This window comes from Olea europaea, chromosome 18 (genome assembly GCF_002742605.1).
Source record: "Olea europaea var. sylvestris chromosome 18, O_europaea_v1, whole genome shotgun sequence".
Taxonomy (NCBI): Eukaryota; Viridiplantae; Streptophyta; class Magnoliopsida; order Lamiales; family Oleaceae; genus Olea; species Olea europaea.
The window spans coordinates 4,403,087-4,422,058 of record NC_036254.1 but is presented as its reverse complement, the minus strand read 5'-3'; the positions used below and the strand labels follow the sequence as shown (position 1 = coordinate 4,422,058).

Here is an 18,972-nt window from a genome sequence, read left to right as displayed (position 1 = left end):
TTGGTTCACAACCAAATATCTATGGGAATCCCAAGAGTCTAAAACTGTCCCACATGAATTGTCAATGCTGCTGTTCTGTCATTAGATTAAACCTAAGTATTATTAACATAAGATGGGAATCAACCAATAAATATTTATTAATTAATTAATTCCTTTAGGGTTTTGTCTATTCTAGTGATAATCACCTTTCTGGAAAATCTAATTTTTGCAAGATTTTGGGCATCAATCAAAACCCGTTGAGTTTGAAAATCCACTTTACAACAAGATTTGTGTTTGTAACATATAATATCCACATGTTCACTTGGGCATGTTTTGTCTTCTATTCAAGGAGGATTTCTATCTTCAAATTCAGTTGTGACACTATATATCAACTTCACATTTTCAGATCTAAATAGTCAATAATACACGACTTCTAATAACTTTATTATTATGAAAGATTATATTCTGAAGTTCCTTATCTCTAAATAACTCATTGCACATTTTATAACATTTCTCACTTTCTTCATCATCTTCAATCTGATGTATGAAACATGTCATAAGATCTTTACTTAATCCAGCCAATTTGCCAACTGAATACATGGTACCTTGAGGAAATCCTTAGCCCTAAAGGAATCTCATTCCATTATTGAGGGCCATTGTACTTTTGGAGACTTTTGGAAGTTTTCCACCTCAGTATACTATTATCCACTTCTTTATTGTGGTCACTTTCTAGTTAGCCTTCATCATGATACAGACATGGTTTCTTTTAATATACAAACAAGATGGAAGGAATCTGATCTACGGAAACCTGTATTCAACTTAATTATAATACTATTTAACACATGCCATAAGTGAAATAGACCCTTCCTAATTCTTCTTTCATCATATCTTCATCTCATACCTACCACAAAGAAAATGTTCCCTTTAAGCAATAACTTTTAAGTGTCTCGAGGTGTCTACCACCAAATGAACATTAGATTCCAATTCCAAAATACAAGGCCGCCCCACAATTATGTAATGACTGAAATATGATTTCGAAATCATCTGATATCTTAAGTTAAATATTATCAGATAATTTGGTTTAGACATGGAGATGAGGCACTGCTATATTGCCTCTTTCATTTTCTGGCTTCTCCTATTGATTTTAACCAAGAAAATCAAACTATTAAGTTTAGAGTACGGATTTACGTAGACGAGTAAATTTGACGGTACAGTACGGGCGGGGGGTCCTTGTTTGACTCAGTCCAGACCATGCTGTTGGTCAGCCTGTATAGGAGATGGGTTGGGCTGTGTTGAGCCTGGACTGACTGCTTTTCATTTTGGTTTTTGTTTTTTGTTCTTTGAGAAAAAGAACAAAAAATAATGAATGAAAACAGCAAGATGGGGTGGCTTGGTCCAGGCTCAATTGGCTGGTGCTGGACTTCACATATTTTGAATGCGTCAGACCCACAGACAGTCCAACCCGCCCAGTTTTAGACCTCTAGATCCACATTTAGACAATTGTAAGTTGATTGTTAAAGTATATGTTAACGACGTGGCCTAGACGTCTTACAAAGATATCTTTAATTTTTTTCTATAGAAGGGTCTTTTGTGTTTAGTTTTTGCTCTTTTCTTGGGTGGGGTGGGGAGCAGATCCTTAATTAATCCTCTGATTCACCCACAAATCTTTGCTAGGCATCAAGTATATTGGTGGCGAAAAAGAAGCTTTCAGAGGATGTATGTTTATACTCTTTAACAGTAGTCTATCAATTAAGAGATCAAGCATCATTAAACTTCTATTTTCTTGGCCAATTTAAATATTTTGGATCGAACTGATAACATAAGCACACGATGAGTCATATTTTGAATCCAGCATTTATCTCAGACACTAAGAAGAGAGAGAGTAGTGCTTCTGGTATTCTGTATAGCCCTACACATCAAATCAATAGCAAGATAATAAAAATTATATGCATCAAGATTCATAATCTTTTACATTTATGAATAAAATGCACTTGCATTATAATTGACATACATGTCACACAGAAAAGAACAGAGACACTAAATCCAGAACCCTTTCTCAAGATAAGAACAATGCAATGAAATACCTTCATTTGATAGTAACATGATCCGAACCAAATTTATCATGATATGGAATGTCGCCTATCTTTGCTTGGTTTATTCTGACGTTTGGTGCTTTGGGGTATGATTCCATCAGCACGAATAAATCTGCCAAGGGTTTTCGAGACGGAGCTTATGAAAGATTTTCTAGGCAATGGAGGCTTATCAAAGGATAGACGATTGCCTGAGGGACTACCAAATGATGCTTTAGGATCATCAGATTTTGCGATTTCTTTCAATCTCATTTTCATTTTCACCAACTCGAGTTTCAGGTCTTGATTTTCTTTACGTAGAGTCGAGAGCTCATCTGGTACAGGGTGGATGTCAATGGAGAATCTATTCGGTTTGGTTGGAAGAGAAGGAGAATCATTGAGGCTGCTGTCCATGACTTCCCTGAGGCGTTGTTGCTCGTAGTAAAGCACTTGAACTACCGTCTGGACCGGTAGTCTGTCATTTTGAGCTGCATGAGCACAAGCTTCCCGAGAAAGCTTTTGACAGTCCATCACACTGCAAACTTTCTTTCTCTCCATATCACTTAATGCCGGATGAGCCTGCAGATTACATATAAGGAGGTAAATGAATAAGCTATGCAGCAGTCCACAATTCATCCATAAAGTAACACAAAGCTTACTATTACTTCGTATTAAATTATAATCATACTAAATCTACCTTGTACTAAAAACTTGCTAGCAATATTTGACATGTGAAGCAACCAATAAGAGAGGATTTCAAGAGAAGAAGACGGAAAGGGAAAATAAGAGGAAACTTTTGACTTGAACAGTTTATGCAGAATTTTATCTTTACTAAATATCAAGTGATCAAACTTTGTCAAAAAGTGAAACACATGAAGTATCAAGTCCAAAAAATACGTCTTCAGTATTAAAATCAAGTAAAATAGACTCGTATCTTAAATTTAAATGTCAGCTAAAAGTCTTATTTGATCCGTTTTCCATTGCTCATTAGTAAGGGATTCAGAAATAAAGTAAGAAAATGCACAAACCTTCAAGTAGATATCAATGGACCTGTACATTCCGTCTTCTGTTATTCGTGACTGTTCAGGAATTAGTTCTGCAAGGCTGATAAACTTTGATACAGATAAATTGCGGTCAGAAGCAATTTCAGCAAGATAGCTCTCCATTAACCTCGAGACACACTCCATATCACTTTGTGAAGGAGAAATATACTCTTTGTCTGCATTGTAACCCGATCTATTCCCCTCCATTTCATATTCCATGTAATTCATCATTATCCTCTGCACAGTTTCAACATCAAACAATGTATCCCCAGTGAAAGAATAAGAAGGAATTAGTAAATCGTCTAACACGGCCTGTGCTAGTTGCAAGGCCATCCTCTTTTCCAAGTCGAGCCTGCAAGCAACTGTTGTTTCAAGATGTATTGCAGCTCGAAGAAGCATCGAAAGAAAGCTAACTGACATGGCATTCTTCTCTCTTGGCAGAAGACTAACTATTGTTTCCAAAACAACCCGTTTCTCGTGTTCTTCTCTTGCCTCGATTTTCTTCCTACCCTTTCCAAAAATTTCCTGAAATGAAAAGAAAAATAACAATTGAATGTAGCTCATGTGATTAATAATCCACGTTTAGGGGTAAGAACTCACCAACCCACGAAGAGATTTTTGTGCATACAGCATTAATATTGGACCAAGAGCATATTGTTTGAATCCCCTTGCCATCATTGCAACGAGAACCCTTTGAAAGAAATTGATTCGAAGGACAGTCAAATCTTCAGCCCACCAATCAACAACGGGCTTCGTACTGGACATGGACGATTTGGAGGATATCGAATTATTCTTGTCACTCTCCACCCTCCCCGGTGAGCTAAATTGGCCATCTCTACAGGCCACAAATGCTATCATATCTATGCATCGGCTTACCAATTTTACTTTTTCAGCTAGGGGAAGAAGGTTTTCGGAAGAATGCAAAATGGTAACTGCCCCGGCAAGGCTCTTTAGTGCCACTTCGTTTAGGTATTTCTCTGTTCTTTCAACTAAATTTTCAACTGCATAGTCTTCTGTCATCTCAAGATATTCTGCTACGCACCTAAGCATGGCAATGTTTTCTGTACTTAGCTCAAAGTTTATTCCATAACAAAATTTTGCAGCTAGTTCAAACGCCTCTGCTCCTCCGGGAATATCAGGGATTTTGATAACAGCAAGATCAGTATCAGAGGATCCTGATACTAACTTCCTCACGTATCCACATTTTGAGACCAATGGGAACTGTAAATGTAAAATTATGTGCAGTGGAGTTTAAATCACTTCGATTGTGAGAAATAAATCAAATATTAAAACTTCAAAAATATAGATTAATTTTCAATTCCTCACATTAATCAAGTAGAATATGCTATAAGAAACATCAATATACTCTACCTTGTGCAATGAAAAGGAAGTTCCTCCTGCACTAACAGTTACGTCGCTTGGGATTTCCTGCGAAAAGATCCTGTTGAACATTGAAATAAACATCTTAAGTCCTTCATTATCTTTCCCTAAACAGAATTCAGCAAAATGGCCAAACTATTCTTTCATTAATTAACAATACAAGTAAAAATAATATTAATTAGATAGGAAACAGAAAGCAAACCATTCACTAGTTCTCTTCATGGCAGTGGAAAGAAGATCATTTTTCTTAGCGAACATCTTTGTAGCCATGGGTTGTGCACTTTGCTCCTGATCAAGATCCGCCGTCTCAATTATTTCATGTACCATGATCCCATTTAAAAATCCGTCATAGCTGAAGATAATAAATTCTTGTAGGAGAGTGTCCCTTTTATGCTGTGGTCATTTCTTAACTAATGATCATAAAGTTCTCTCTTTTTCCCCCAAAATTCACTCCTTGTACTGAACTAATAACTGACTTCAACAGTTGTGGAAGTACAGTCTCAGTCTCAGTCTCAGTCTCAGTCTCAGTCCCTGTCTAAATTTTAGTCATAAATTCTGCTATTTATCTTCGCCTGTACAATCCCCATAGCAGGCGTCCATTTTTACTGAATTCTAAGGTAAAAGGTAATACTATTGGGCACAATGAAATGTAGTGTGCGGTGGGAGACAGAGATAAGAGAGTGGTGCCAAATAAAGAGGTTCCATGTGAAATGTATTTTCATCCACAAAATTGCCTATCTTTTCCAAAGCGTTTAGTGTATTATTTTGGCAAAACGGGACAGTAATATCGTAAAAGAGCCATTGGAAAATCAATTCTAGAGGGCTACTTTCACTAATAAACCAGTTCCGTAGAGCGACTGAATATGAAATATGGACTAGTTCAAAGAGGTAATTATTCTCGATCTCACTACCCCAAGTTACGTTTATATATCATCCAATACCTCTATTTATTGAGAGAGAATTTTGCGAAAATTGACATTCATGTCTCGGGTTGGCTCCCTTTAACATATGAGCCCACCAAGTGTGAAACTTCACCATGTAAATAAATACCAGTAAACCAAAAGCTACAGATCCCAATCAAACCCGCAAGCCGCCTGGGGGACAGGGGTGGGTGGGTCAGTTCATGATACTTGAAAGAGATGCAACCTTGGCTGCCATGACCTACCATTTATAGAAGCCACCAGAAACCATGACTGGTAAGATAATTATGAAGGCCCGATTTGACGATACATAGAGTACATTTGATGCATGTCTCGAAAATTAAATTTCCCTTTTGCTCTAGTACCCATCGATGGGCTGTTAACATCTATTAATTTGACTCTGGGAAAGATTTCTGTTAGTAGATAATGATAGGTGATGTCCACATCGTCTTTCAGTGTCATTACGCATGGGTCTAAAGAAATCTGCATCCTATGAATGATCGAATCTCGAATTTTTCACTTTCATGTTCGCTATGTCATGTAAAAGGGGGTTATAATATGATAAACACTGGAGCGTAAACGAACGAAACGATAGATGTCCATCTGTCCTAATTGATTCTTGCGGCATGTGGACTGGATCGAATTCGACAATATTTGCTGAATCCAAGTCTAATGCTACACATTAAACATACTTCAATTTTATTTTCTTCCTTAATATCGTTTAGCCTGCAAATGGAGGTAATGGTGCCAGTAGAAGGAGCCCGTATGCAGGCTGATCAAGCCCTACCTTGTAAATATTGATTCAATTCATCTCTTGCTTAGGTATTCACTTATTCATCCTATAACATTAGGATTAACCACAATATTTGACAAAAAGAAAGATAAACAAGAAAATAGTGTTGGGCATGTTTGATAAGTGATGCCCAAATCCCCTAGGTTGTGATAAAAAATCGAGGCCCGTTTTAACTTCATAGGCTATAAGCTCAGAATTGAAGAATTAAATCCACACCACAATTGAAATAGCCCAATTATGTTGAGTATTTAGAAGTAATCAGTCTATTGGGCTAGATGCTTAATACCAAACTTGGAGGAAATTTGAAATTCACATGAAAGACAGATCAATATTATCATTATCTTTGTCAAACCAATTTTATCTCTTTTTTGTTGGATGAGCTCTATCTTTCAGTTTGAATATGATCTTGCAGTTTTTATTCAATCTAATCTTGTTAGACTCCTGGGAAATTCGTTCTCTCCTATGAGTCTATAAATACTCCACCTTTCTTTTCTATTTGACACACCAAAACCGAGAGAAAAAACAAGAAGAAGAAAACCTTTTCTGCTTAATGCAAATCAATCCTCCTTTGCCTTTTTTTGTGAATCTGTCTGTTTGACTGATAATGACCTTGAAATTGGAGATACCTTTGTGATGTGAATCAAGTTTTTGAGCCGAATTATAAAGGGGAAAAGCGTTCCTTAATTTTCAGATTTTTGGTCTTGATTTTCTTCATTTTATTTGGCAAATCCTTACACTAATTGATTGTTTTTGTTGATTTGTAGGTGGGTTTGCTTCACAAATAGAAAATAGAAAAAGCATAATATGAGGTTCGTATCAATGAAGTCACCATGTGTTTGGTAAAAAGCAATTTGAATTCCTCTTTCAGTACAGTCTACCAACCAAGATGCAAACGATGATCCCCACAAATTAGAATCATTGAATGTGCATCAACATATAGGTCAAGTCCACAATAGGTCGAGTCACCTTCACTACACAAATTAAGGGTTTTTCCCCTTTTAACTAAAACGCTAAACCAAAACAATGCCATATCATAAATATAAGACATTGAAACCTACATGGCCTGAAATAACTTGATGCTGAATTGAACAACGTTGCCAGGTGGAAACTTTTACGATTCTACTCAAATTTCAACTCATTTTTTCAAATTTCAATTAGGAACTCCAATTCCACCCTACAACACGAGTAATTTGCACGAGAGTGTCCAGGCCGGCCATTGCTGCTTGGTCACCTCAGTAAGTGTAAGAATTTCCCATGCAGAATTCTCACTAGCAAACATCACAGGCATTACCTTGACGAGATCTAGTCAGATAAAAAGCAAAAAAAGCAACCTTGAATGGATCATTTAAAGCATAGAACTGAAAAGACAAGTATTAAGCATAATAGCAAATATAAAGATCAAACTCCATGACCGGAAGTTCGCATTGTAGTTCTTGAGGGAAACCCAACAAAATTTCAAAAAATGGACAAGTAAATCTTTCTCGTGTGCTACATTACTATATTTTTTTCAATTTTTACCATTTCCATTCTATTCTCCTTATTGGAGCAAGGACAGAATATGAATTGCATGGAAGTTGAACTTCAATTTGAAACTCCTTGCAGATAATAACCAGACATAATAAGATTACTAGGCCCGTGCATATAGCAATAATTTAGCGTATACGGTTAAAGATTCCAGGTAAATTCAAATTGAGAAGACATAAAGCTCTAAACAAAGTAATCAGTTCTTACATCCAACATATGAAGAAATATGAGGTTATTTATATATGGGTAGTCAGAAGCTCATCATCATAGGGTTCCAAATAATTCCATCCCAACTTTCAACCATAGGGAAAGCCAATATCTCAGTTAGTTATCACATTGAGCTACCACACAAGATGGCAGGAAAGTTCATTAAACTTCCACATTTAGAGCATGTGATGTAAGCATTCAACGCGGAATAAGTGAATAGAATTTTATTTAATTCAAGTGTCCTATTTGTGGTTAATCACCATTCAACTTCTTGTTGGTGTAAATTCCCAACTGAATGCACGAAGATAATCAGGTTAGCGAAAGCTGTCAAAACCAATTAAAATAATATAAGCAAAGTAAAAAATAACAACTGTTGCAGCTTTTAAAATATTTTATTTGTCGTGCATATGTCGGCAATTTGTAACATATTTGATTGGCATCCAGTAAATCATGGTTAAAAAGTGGACCAAAAAACTAGTTAAGCATGAACCACTTGACAAGATGATCATCAGCTTCAGTACAAGTGGCACGTCCAATAATGCAAATATTAATCTGATTATCAATTATAAGTTCCTTTTCGTGGCCCAGAACTTTTTTCCTTTAGCTAATGGGACCTAACAAAGAACTTGTCACATCAAAATTCATTCTTCACATGTACAAACTGTAACTGTTCAACATGGAGTTATATCACTGAAGCATAGAATAATTAAAGTAGCCTGTGCAAATAATTGAACCTAAAAGAAGCGATTCTAGACAGTATTTGAGTTTTTATTTTAGTCTGTCAGACTAGCTGCTTCAATATTTGATGCCCCAAGCACTACAAGAAATAAATGTAAAACAAATTACAGTAATAACTGTGAAGCCTAAGGACAACACACACCCCTTTCTTACCAAAGCAGACTGCAGCCAGAGACATGAATTATGAAAACACTTAGCCACTATAAGAAGGTCAACAAACATAATATTAACCGGCATATTAAATTATATTCTGTAAATACAGCACAAATTTTCTTTCGTGTCATCTCATGTAAGACGACAACAAATTTATGTTCCATCAGGTATAAAGGTCAAAAAGGTCGATAAACAATGAAATAAAAATAATGATGGCTAGTGGAAGGACTAAGTTCTCCAGTTTTTTTGTGTGTGGACACAAAACAAACGACAGAAGGGTCATAATGTCCATTTCACTATTCCAAGTTTACATCATAAACACGTGGATAGTTTAAAGATGAACTTCCTTTTCTCCTAATCTTCTATTGAAAGTAAGAAGAGTTATAGAAAAAGTGGTAAGCTTTTCGCTCTCACCTATAGATAGAAAGAAATAGTAACGTTCCAAAATCTCCCTTCTCACTTCCTTTCTTTCCCAAACAGGAAACTTGAGAAACAATAAAACTGCATTATGCATTCCTCCTCGCTCTTCCAAACCATTCTTTATCTTCTCACTATTCACAGATAATCAGGGCACTTAACCAGTTAACCACCAGAAGACCTTATAATATCCAAATTATTCCTTCAGGTATATGAATCAAGGAGTTTTCGTTATGACAGATCAATTCGTAACCAAGCTTAAATTTACTAATCCACTTGCCAACTGATTCAATACCTTGTCAAGGCACCACCAACGAAAGAGGAGCAATTCAGATATGCCTTTACACAAGTTTAAGGGAAAGAGAAATATAGATAAATTTAGGACACAAGGAGCTGATTTTAATATTTTCCTCATTGAAATAGGAAAAAGGAATCCAAATATAACTCATCATTGTTTAGTTCCCCGGTAGAATCAAATTTCTTAATCCAGATACATGGACCAGCAAGTGCAAAATTGAAGTCCCTTACCCACAAAATTTACGCTCTATCCCTCGAAAATAATAAATCGATATATTTACAAGACTTTTCAGCAACAATAAGCAGTGCAAAGGAAGTACTTATTCAAGTTTATATAACAATGCAACATAACAATCCTTAGAATTCCTTCCAGCACTAATTCAGAACAGAAGAGTACATAGAACGCCCGGGGGGGGGGGGGGCGGGGGTTATAAATGAATCAAAATGTAACTAGGGCTTTACTGAAGTGAAAAGGAAAATAAGGATTTATTGGAACGCTAGAATTCTGCGAGGAGACATTTTCACGAAGAGAAATCGAAGTCAGGTGATAGGCAAATGACCTGCAGTTAGGACTGTTAAGTGCGGCTAGCAGGCTCAGCTCGTCCGACTAGCGTGAGAAGCAGCAAATTTATCGTGCCATCTTCCAAGTTGGCTTGCGCTCTCGTCGGCTTGTGTACGAGCCGAGTGACATACACTTTGGTTGAGTGAACCGATTCCTGGCGAATCAACGGCTGAACTCTTCCCATTTAACATCCTTATACATGAACTTTTCAATCTACGGAAATGGAGCCGGGAAATCTATAGGCTCCCTCCTCCGCTGACCGGTGGCGGACGGATTATTTGTTCCCGGTAGTATTTTGGGCTTTTGTCTTGTAATTACTATCTAGGCCCCTCTCTGTAGTTGCAGTCTTGGGCTGTCTTTGTTAGGGGAAACATTAGCCCAATAGTTGGGCCTAGTGGCTGTAGTGAACGTATTATATTAGGCCTTTTACAAGCTGTTATTTTGTTAGCTTTTAAGCCTTTCGAGCTTGGTCCTGCCTAATTTTGAGCTAGTTTTGCAAGGGTCAACATTTTCTTATTAAGTTTTCTTAATTTAGTGAAATATACTTTTTATTCAGAATTCAATAAGGTTCATAACTTATTATCCACTTATGATCCATATATTTTGAAGACTTGAAATTTATGAGCTCTTAAAAGCAAGGGTGCTTGTGTTACCACGACAAAAAATTATTAAGTGCACCACATTATAATCACATCACAATTATAATACATTTTTAAGAAATACGCCACAATAAATTTACAAATATACTCCAAATTCAATAAAAATTAAAAATTAAAAGAAAAAAATGTCTTCTAACTATATTTTCCTTTATTTTCTAGGGGAAGATAAGAAAAGAAGAAAGGTTTGATGATGATTTGATTCGAATGATGAGTTGGGTATTTGGGCAACAATGGATAACACTAAGTCCCCATTTGGCCCCCATTTTATAGAAATGAAAATGAGTGAAATATTATTATTATTATTTTTTTTGAAAAATGATTGGTTGAAAAAGAAGGAAAAATTTTCGATTTATGTATAATATTATTTTATGAAAGATTATGCAATTAAAAATAAGAGAAAGAAAAATTGAATGTAATAAAATAGAATTTAATGGGGTCAAACGGAGACTAAATGTAAGACTATCTTGCTGAAAGTCGATTGATTGTGAAACTTTGAGATTCAGCAACTGTGATTTAACGTCTTCCAAAGCCTAGAATGACATCCAATTGAAGGGGAATTCTGTAAACTAGAATTCCTTAATATTGAATGGGAAGATCTGGTGCACTAAAGAGTCGAACAGAATTCATTTTCTGAGCTTTCAGTGCCTCTTAACTATTGCTTCACCACACGATTTGTCAATATCAAGAGAAAGATAATTCCATGCGACAGCAAATATTTTCGAGGCATAAATTTTTCCAAATTCCACTTAACCATGAAAGAGAAAATCTAGTTCGAAAAAATATAAAGAATTAAGGAGTTAGAAGACTCGAAGCTATACCAAAATAATAATAATAATAATAATATATTTTATTTAAAAGTTTATTAAAAACCATAATTATGTAATTTTACTTAAAGGCTATTTAAATAATTAAAAAATATTAAAAATTGTAGTGCACTTAGTAAATTTTGTAATGACAATATAATTACCCTAAAAGCAATCCAAGCAAAAACATCTTTTTTTACAAATACAAAATTAATGGTTCATTTAAATGGAATTCATTCAAAATGATCAATTATGCTTATTTTTCCGGCAGTTTGAATACGAACCACAATATGGCAAACCTCTGGCACCATAAATTAGTAATTATGCTATATGTATATAATAATTTACATACACATAATATAATGAGAGATAATCGAGTCAGAATTTCTTCAATCAAATAAAAATTAATAATTTCATGGCCTTAAAATTTTCAAAATATAGTTTTGAATGATATTTTTTTAAGAATGAGTGATTAGAAAATAGAAAAAATTATAAATTTATGTATAAAATATTTTATTACGTGGACGTACAGCAAAAATTAAAATGAATTAAGGGGTCTTAATAACATTATTCTTAAATTAAATGGAAAAGCCTTCAATTTGAAGAGAAGAAAAAAATCTGCATTCCTTTCGGATACACTTTTTCAGTTTTCACCTTATCCCGACTCCTCCTTCAATCCCTGTTTCAAAACCCTGCAAAAAACCTCCTTGTGCCTCCCCATTCAAACCAATCCTATAAAATATTTCGCTTCTCAATTCTAACTTTTGATCCCCAGTAAAAATCCCATCTTTTTACCATCTTTAATGGAGCTCTGTTCCGCTTTCAAACCACAGTCCACGGTAGAAATCTCCTTCTCCTCCTCGTTCTCATCCTTCTCCTTCCAAACCCACCTCAAAATACCAAATATTGCAACAAGTTTTCGAATTTTTGCTGTAGCTGTTGACCCAAAAGAGCTTCCAAGAAATAGCCCCCAAAGGCTTTTAAAAGAGCTAGCAGAGCGCAAGAAAGTGGTCTCCCCTAAGAAAAAACCGCCCCCGAAGAGATTCATTCTCAAGCCCCCACTTGATGATGCAAAACTGGCTGAAAGATTCCTCAACAGCCCGCAATTATCGCTAAAGTCCTTCCCTTTGTTGAGTTCTTGCTTGCCTTCTTCCCGGTTAAACAATGCGGATAAAACGTGGATGGATGAGTACTTGCTTGAGGCCAAGCAGGCTTTAGGTTACCCTTTGGAGCCTTCGGAGAATTATGGAGATGATAATCCAGCTAAGCAGTTCGACACATTGTTGTATCTAGCATTTCAGCATCCCCATTGCGAGAGGACTAATGCTCGCCACGTGCGGTCGGGGCATTCCAGGCTATGGTTCTTGGGGCAGTATGTGCTGGAGATGGCATTGTGTGAGTTCTTCTTGCAGAGGTATCCTAGGGAGTCACCCGGGCCGATGAGGGAGAGAGTGTATGCTTTGATAGGGAAAAAGTTTCTGCCCAAGTGGATTAAAGCTGCTAGCTTGCAGAATTTGATTTTCCCGTATGATGATATGGATAAGTTGATTAGAAAGGATCGAGAACCGCCAGTGAAGTAAGTGATGTTCTTTAATTTTTGTGGTATTGATATTTATTGAAATAATAGACATAGTTTTCAACCTTGCTGGTCTGAAACTTTATCAGTCTTCTTATGCTTTTCAAGTACCTGGACATAATTACATGTATTGTAGAAAAAGATTTCACGGAAATACTTGGAATAATTTACATGTTTGATGCTCGATTGCACATAATTAAAAGTAATACATATATTATCAAGAATGATTGTGAAAACATATTGCATGACATGAATAAGTGGCACATTTTGGGACGGGCTTCTGCTGCAAATATCATGTGGTAAAAAAAAAAAAAAAATCCACTCTTACATAGTTGGAACAGAATAGACAACGTATTCCCCTTCTTATGAAGTGACACAATTGGTGCGTTTCCAATAATTAAGAACGCTAGGAAACCTACCCTCTAATTCTACATATTCACCACACCTAAAATTTGTAAATGAATGCCTCTTTACATACAATGTCCAATATGCCATTTTGCAACACCTATTTGCAAGACTCAACCCTTAATAACAGTCAATGAGTCTTGTCCCAATTCATGAATTGACCAATTCCAATGAAGGAGCTCCTGAGTTCCATCAACTTCTTGCTACACTAAAACAAATTACATGAACTGAAGAACTCACACTGCGAGGATTATGGGACAAAGTGGAAGATTGATATATGAGTTTCATGATTGAAATCGGACTCAGGTAAGATAACTGGATTGATGAGAGCTTGAAAAGGGTGTGGCTTGAGAATATTGAAGTAGGAATTACATCTGTATGTATTTATTATTACCCTGATCCTATGTGAATGTTATCGTGATTACTTTGGAGTGTGGGTGGCGGTGCTTACTTGCTGGGAAAGCTCTATTATGTTACTTTTTGCTGTCCTGCTGTATAAGAACTGCACTGTCAAAAGATTACGTACTGAATTCGTGAAGATCATGTAACGGATGGTTGTGCAGCATATAATAACAATTTGGTCGTTGTTCTGGGACTGATTATATTTTGCCGAATACATACACTTCAGTACTGTTGTTCAAAAATGTAAACGAAATAATTACTATGCATATGATAGCATGGCATAATATTGGTTAAAATTGTACATGTCGAGATAGTTGGATGGTTTATTTTTGCCTCCCATGCCCCGAAAAAGTGAGTGCATAATATGCTTTTGAACAAGGGTAGTAAGGGTTCTCTAGTAATTGAAATCACACTTGGGTATGATATAAGCATCTTCATGCAATTCTTTTTATTTTACCCTTGTTTGAGCCTCATTTTTCCAAAAATTCATTTTTTTCAGAACTCATTTTCAACCACTCATTATCCAATAAAATAATTTTACTTGTAAATTAGAAACTTTTTCTTACATTTTAACCACACATTCTCCAAAAAATCACTATTCAAAAATACATTTTTTCCCCAAAATGGGGCTCAAACAAGGGCTTCATATTGTTTATTGTGTTAGGCAGTTGGACTCACAATGCAAAATAATCTAATGTGCACTCTTGAGCTGCTATCCTTTACGTCATGTTGAAGTTCCATAAATAAATTTGAATAATCTATCAATTTCTGCAATGAACCTACAACTTTTCCGTCATGTGATGCTTTGCAGATTTTATTTAAAATTATTCTGGTGATAGTCGTTTGATGTAGTTGGTCATGAGAAAGTTACATATTGGTAATGCCTCAAATTTTATCATGGCAGATCTGTATTTTGGGCCTTGTTTGGGGCGATATATTTGTGTTTTGGCATGCCAGAAGTATATCGTGTTCTTTTTGAAGTGTTCGGAATGGACCCTGAGGCTGAAGACTGCCAACCTAAACTGAGGAGACAGCTTGAAGATGTAGACTACGTTTCTGTGGAGTTTGAAAGTAGAAAGCTTAGCTGGCAGGATGTTGCTGCTTATAGGGTAAGCACTATTTCATTCTCAGTTTGACGATATTATTTTTACTTTAGTCTTACAATAAGAAGAATAGCATGCTGTAGCTTCATCTTTGAAGGCTGTTCTGTTATATCATTTCCATCTTTTCTGAAGCAAAATACCTTGGAATTTGCCCAATTGATAGGTGCATGTATCATGCACTTCACTTAGATGGGCTTTGAAAGCAATGTAAGAAAGATCAATTTTTTTGTAAAAATAGAAAATGAAGAAATTCAAAGGAATCAGCGAAATTAGCTAAAGTATTTGTGCGCAAATTAGCTGGACAAGGTTGTTTTTTAACTCCCTGTTCAACTAAATTTTGATGGATTGAACAGTAGTGCTCCCCAATCATGTGGCAATGGTCCGAATACTGAAAAATGTTTGGGAGCATTAATGATTTGTAATTATCCCACATTGGATAGATGGTCAATTTTTAAATTTTTATTATTTTTTTATTTTTTCTTTATTTTTTAATAGGTGGATAGATGGTCAAAATTTGAACAACTAATAAGTCTATCATACTAAAACAAGGTTTTATGGACCCACTTTCAGTACTAGTCTAAATTGACCTGATGGTAACTCAAAGACTAAATGGAAAATGAACCCTGGACATGCTAGTATATAGTTGTTTGAACATGACTATCCATTCCAGGTGAAATAATTCCAACTCGGGATTAGTATATATTAGTGCCTTCTCTTGAATTTCAGTTTCTTCTAAACATATTACGTATTTCTTATGATGGTAATAGCTTATTGTAAAGGGACATATTTCTTCTGAAATTGAATTATCTATTCATTAATAAATTCCCATTCACAGCCTCCAGAAGATGCTCTTTTTGCACAACCAAGGCTTTTCAGGGCATGTGTTCCTCCTGGTATGCATCGATTTCGTGGAAATATATGGGATTATGATAGTAGACCACAAATCATGAAAACACTCGGATATCCCTTGGCAATGGCAGATAGGATCCCTGAGATCACTGAAGCTAGGAACATAGAACTTGGACTTGGCTTACAGGTATTCTATTTGTTGTCCCCCTGCTTACAGCTTTATCCAGCACCCTTAAGTTGTAGCAATGAATTTATGCATACTCGTAAAAGCTCAAGGCCTATGAGAAATATTCTGCACAATTATGTATCTACACTTGTCTGATTTTGCCGAGCTATATATTTGATTGAATGTGCACTAGATTCTTCCTAATGGATTTTTCCTCTTCTTTACAAATACAGCTCTGTTTCTTGCACCCTTCCAAGTTCAAATTTGAGCATCCACGGTTTTGCTTCGAGAGACTGGAATATGTTGGCCAAAAGATCCAGGTAATTAAATGTCATATTCCTAGTTCCACCGTGCATGCGATGGGTTGCATTTAAGACTGATTAAAATAATCAAACAGCTTAAGCAACTAGATGAGCTGGTTCAACAATATCAAATCTTGGCATCAATAGGTTAACTACGACTGTATATTCCCACTATTTTGCAGGATCTTGTATTAGCAGAGAGGTTGCTAATGAAGCATCTAGACGCTCCCGGAAGATGGTTGCAGGAAAAGCACCGCCGACTTCTGATGAACAAGTTCTGTGGGAAGTACTTGAGGGAGAAATATCTCCATCGCTTCATTATTTACAGCGAGGAGGTACAGGATTCCTATGAACATAACAGAAGGCTGAGAAATCCAGCTACAACCTCGGTTCAACAAGCCATTCATGGGCTTGCATATGCTGTATATGGGAAGCCAGATGTAAGACGCCTCATGTTTGAGGTTTTTGACTTCGAACAGATCCAGCCTAAGGCAGTATGAAGAGTTGAATATACAAGAGGTTGACGGTTGACCTGCCTACGATTTTTAATGTATTCTTTTTCCGTTGAGATTTTCCATCTCTGTAGTCTATTTGATGAAGGGGGCAATGTACAGATTAATTTTATTCTGAATGTAGATTATATATCTCAACAATAAAAATGACATTTATGCTTGTATAAGATTAAAACACCTCTTTGTACCTAATATAGTTCGTGAGGAAGCATACTTATAGACCCTTTACTCGCACCCCATATGCAAGGCGAGGTAAAAAACCTGGAAATACAAATGTCGATGCAGTGAATACAGTTGATGCTGAGGGTGCAAAGGCAGTGAATTCATGCTCTTACCAGTGCAATAGGTTCAATTGCCATTTGTATAGGAGGGTATTATGGGGATTCAGTAGAATAAATTTTATAGGCATCACAAGGCAGGGGGTGGGAAGTGTCATCAGTTAGGCAGGTGTCAAACTGTGAGAGAGTTGAGCCTCTTGAAAACTCAACATTGTAAAGCATATAGATCTCAGTATCCTTCAAGAAAGTCATGACTAGTAAGAAGGGTTTCTATTTCTTACTTAAGTAATGGATAGCATCAAGGAAATGGCAGAAATCTTAGTAGTTACAATTTCAAAAGAGAAATTCAAAAGTTATGGTTGTGATCATTATTTATGTTGATAAAAGAATTTGGAACCAAAGCTGTGTGAAAGCACAAGTTCTTTTTCCAAGAGAATGATATTCACCCAGCAGGGTTCCTCCGTAGCACAGGGCCCCAAGAAGTAAAGCACTTCAGTAACTAATCCTTTTAGCAGGTGAAGGGCCATGGCAATAATGTAGTTTCTTATCTTTGTCAATGTAATGCGAGAGGTAGCCAAATGAGGATATCACTCCGGGCACTGATGTATCGTTGACACATGCTAGGCACAGTAAGAATTAGACAACAGGATGGACTTAAAAAGTTTGAGGAAAATCTGAAAAAATATTTAATGCTAATAAACTAGAAATGAATGCTGCATTTGCCATTCATTTGTTCATGATTGGGTGATTTTTTGTTTGTGATTTAAAAAGATGCCATGTTATTCCTCTCTATTTAAGAATTTATCCCTCTTTTGCTTGGTTGGTTTCACACAACTATTGAACATGTCTTCAACTTTACAATGATCTTTCTAGACCTGATATGTTCGCTTATGGATTTTTTGTTAACTTTGAAGTGATGCATCTACGCTCATGTCAATTGTCATGCTTCTATCTTCTGATTTTAGTTTTACATCTGAACTTTAAATTTATAATAGAAATTATGTGGCTTATCCATCCTAGTGAGGTGGACACGGGGGTATATGTTAAATTTCATTCTCTCTCTTGAAAAGGATTAAAGGAAAGAATTCAAAAGAACTTGTTGCTAGATGATAACATGTATCGAAACGGCTAAAATGCCTCAGATTTGTGATTTTTGGTCAAATATCGTACCTATGTTAATAAAGATTGGCCTCTCTCAAGGAAACCTGATCGTATAAGATCACAAATCAAGTCTTTTATTGTTAATATTGTTCAGTGTGTGTGCATAATTGATGATTTTTTAAATGATAGCTCTCCCTCTAGTTGTACTTTTTGCTCTTTTTTGTTGGGTTCCATTAAGCTAAGCTGCTAGTTTATTTTCCTTAAAGCCGAAAATTTCTGCTCTTCTTACTCAGATATTTCAAGGGTTCAGAACTTCTTGTTGACCTGCAAGACTATGACTATTCATTGGATTTGTGAAGTCTTGGTTGCAAGTTTGCTGGAATGGTTGAGAGTTTCAACGCTAAAAAACTGGATATATTCAGTTTACATGGTATCTTATATATTCTTTTTCCCACTTTCCCAATATTGATATTGATATAGATCTTTCGCAATTTATAGGCATTAACCAGGATCAACTTGTCAAGATTGCTAAGGTAATGCAGTTGACCCTATGTTCCAGTTCTGTTTTCTTGTGAGATCAATTAGTTCAAGATTTATGGTTCTTTAACATCATGATGTTATTAGATTAATAAAGAGATACACGGTGCTCATGCATCCGTGTTAATCCAAATGGTCTAGATGCGATGCTTGATCTGAAGGTGTAAAATCACAGACACGTCAGATTTCTGATCTAA

The 18,972-nt window shown here is 35.9% G+C and overlaps 2 protein-coding genes across 2 annotated transcripts; one reads left to right on the top strand and one right to left on the bottom strand.

Annotated features, from left to right (window-relative positions):
- Positions 1-1,895: 1,895 nt before the first annotated feature.
- Positions 1,896-5,436, bottom strand: LOC111367230 (BTB/POZ domain-containing protein At5g67385-like). The gene is made up of 5 exons (XM_022987987.1): positions 4,674-5,436; positions 4,463-4,532; positions 3,692-4,312; positions 3,077-3,616; positions 1,896-2,627 (listed from the first exon to the last, which is right to left on the bottom strand). Exons 1-5 carry the CDS (start codon positions 4,796-4,798, stop codon positions 2,100-2,102), a joined length of 1,884 nt encoding a protein of 627 aa, XP_022843755.1. The 5' UTR covers positions 4,799-5,436; the 3' UTR covers positions 1,896-2,099.
- Positions 5,437-12,163: 6,727 nt separating this feature from the next.
- On the top strand, positions 12,164-17,081 carry LOC111367229 (ribonuclease III domain-containing protein RNC1, chloroplastic). Its single transcript, XM_022987986.1, has 5 exons — positions 12,164-13,120; positions 14,832-15,036; positions 15,866-16,066; positions 16,279-16,365; positions 16,530-17,081. The coding sequence occupies exons 1-5, from the start codon at positions 12,348-12,350 to the stop codon at positions 16,845-16,847; spliced, it is 1,584 nt and encodes a 527-aa protein (XP_022843754.1). The 5' UTR covers positions 12,164-12,347; the 3' UTR covers positions 16,848-17,081.
- The last annotated feature ends 1,891 nt before the right edge of the window (positions 17,082-18,972 follow it).

What these genes read in the sequence shown, in the direction of transcription:
- LOC111367230 (XM_022987987.1), bottom strand. Translation starts at nt 4,798, where the DNA reads ATGGTACATGAAATAATTGAGACGGCGGATCTTGATCAGGAGCAAAGT. An exon ending in ATGAAGAGAACTAGTGAATG is followed by an intron (nt 4,533 to 4,673) that starts GTTTGCTTTCTG and finishes AATGTTCAACAG; the next exon opens with GATCTTTTCGCAGGAAATCC. An exon ending in CTTCCTTTTCATTGCACAAG is followed by an intron (nt 4,313 to 4,462) that starts GTAGAGTATATT and finishes TTACATTTACAG; the next exon opens with TTCCCATTGGTCTCAAAATG.
- LOC111367229 (XM_022987986.1), top strand. Translation starts at nt 12,348, where the DNA reads ATGGAGCTCTGTTCCGCTTTCAAACCACAGTCCACGGTAGAAATCTCC. An exon ending in AGGATGTTGCTGCTTATAGG is followed by an intron (nt 15,037 to 15,865) that starts GTAAGCACTATT and finishes TCCCATTCACAG; the next exon opens with CCTCCAGAAGATGCTCTTTT. An exon ending in AACTTGGACTTGGCTTACAG is followed by an intron (nt 16,067 to 16,278) that starts GTATTCTATTTG and finishes TTACAAATACAG; the next exon opens with CTCTGTTTCTTGCACCCTTC.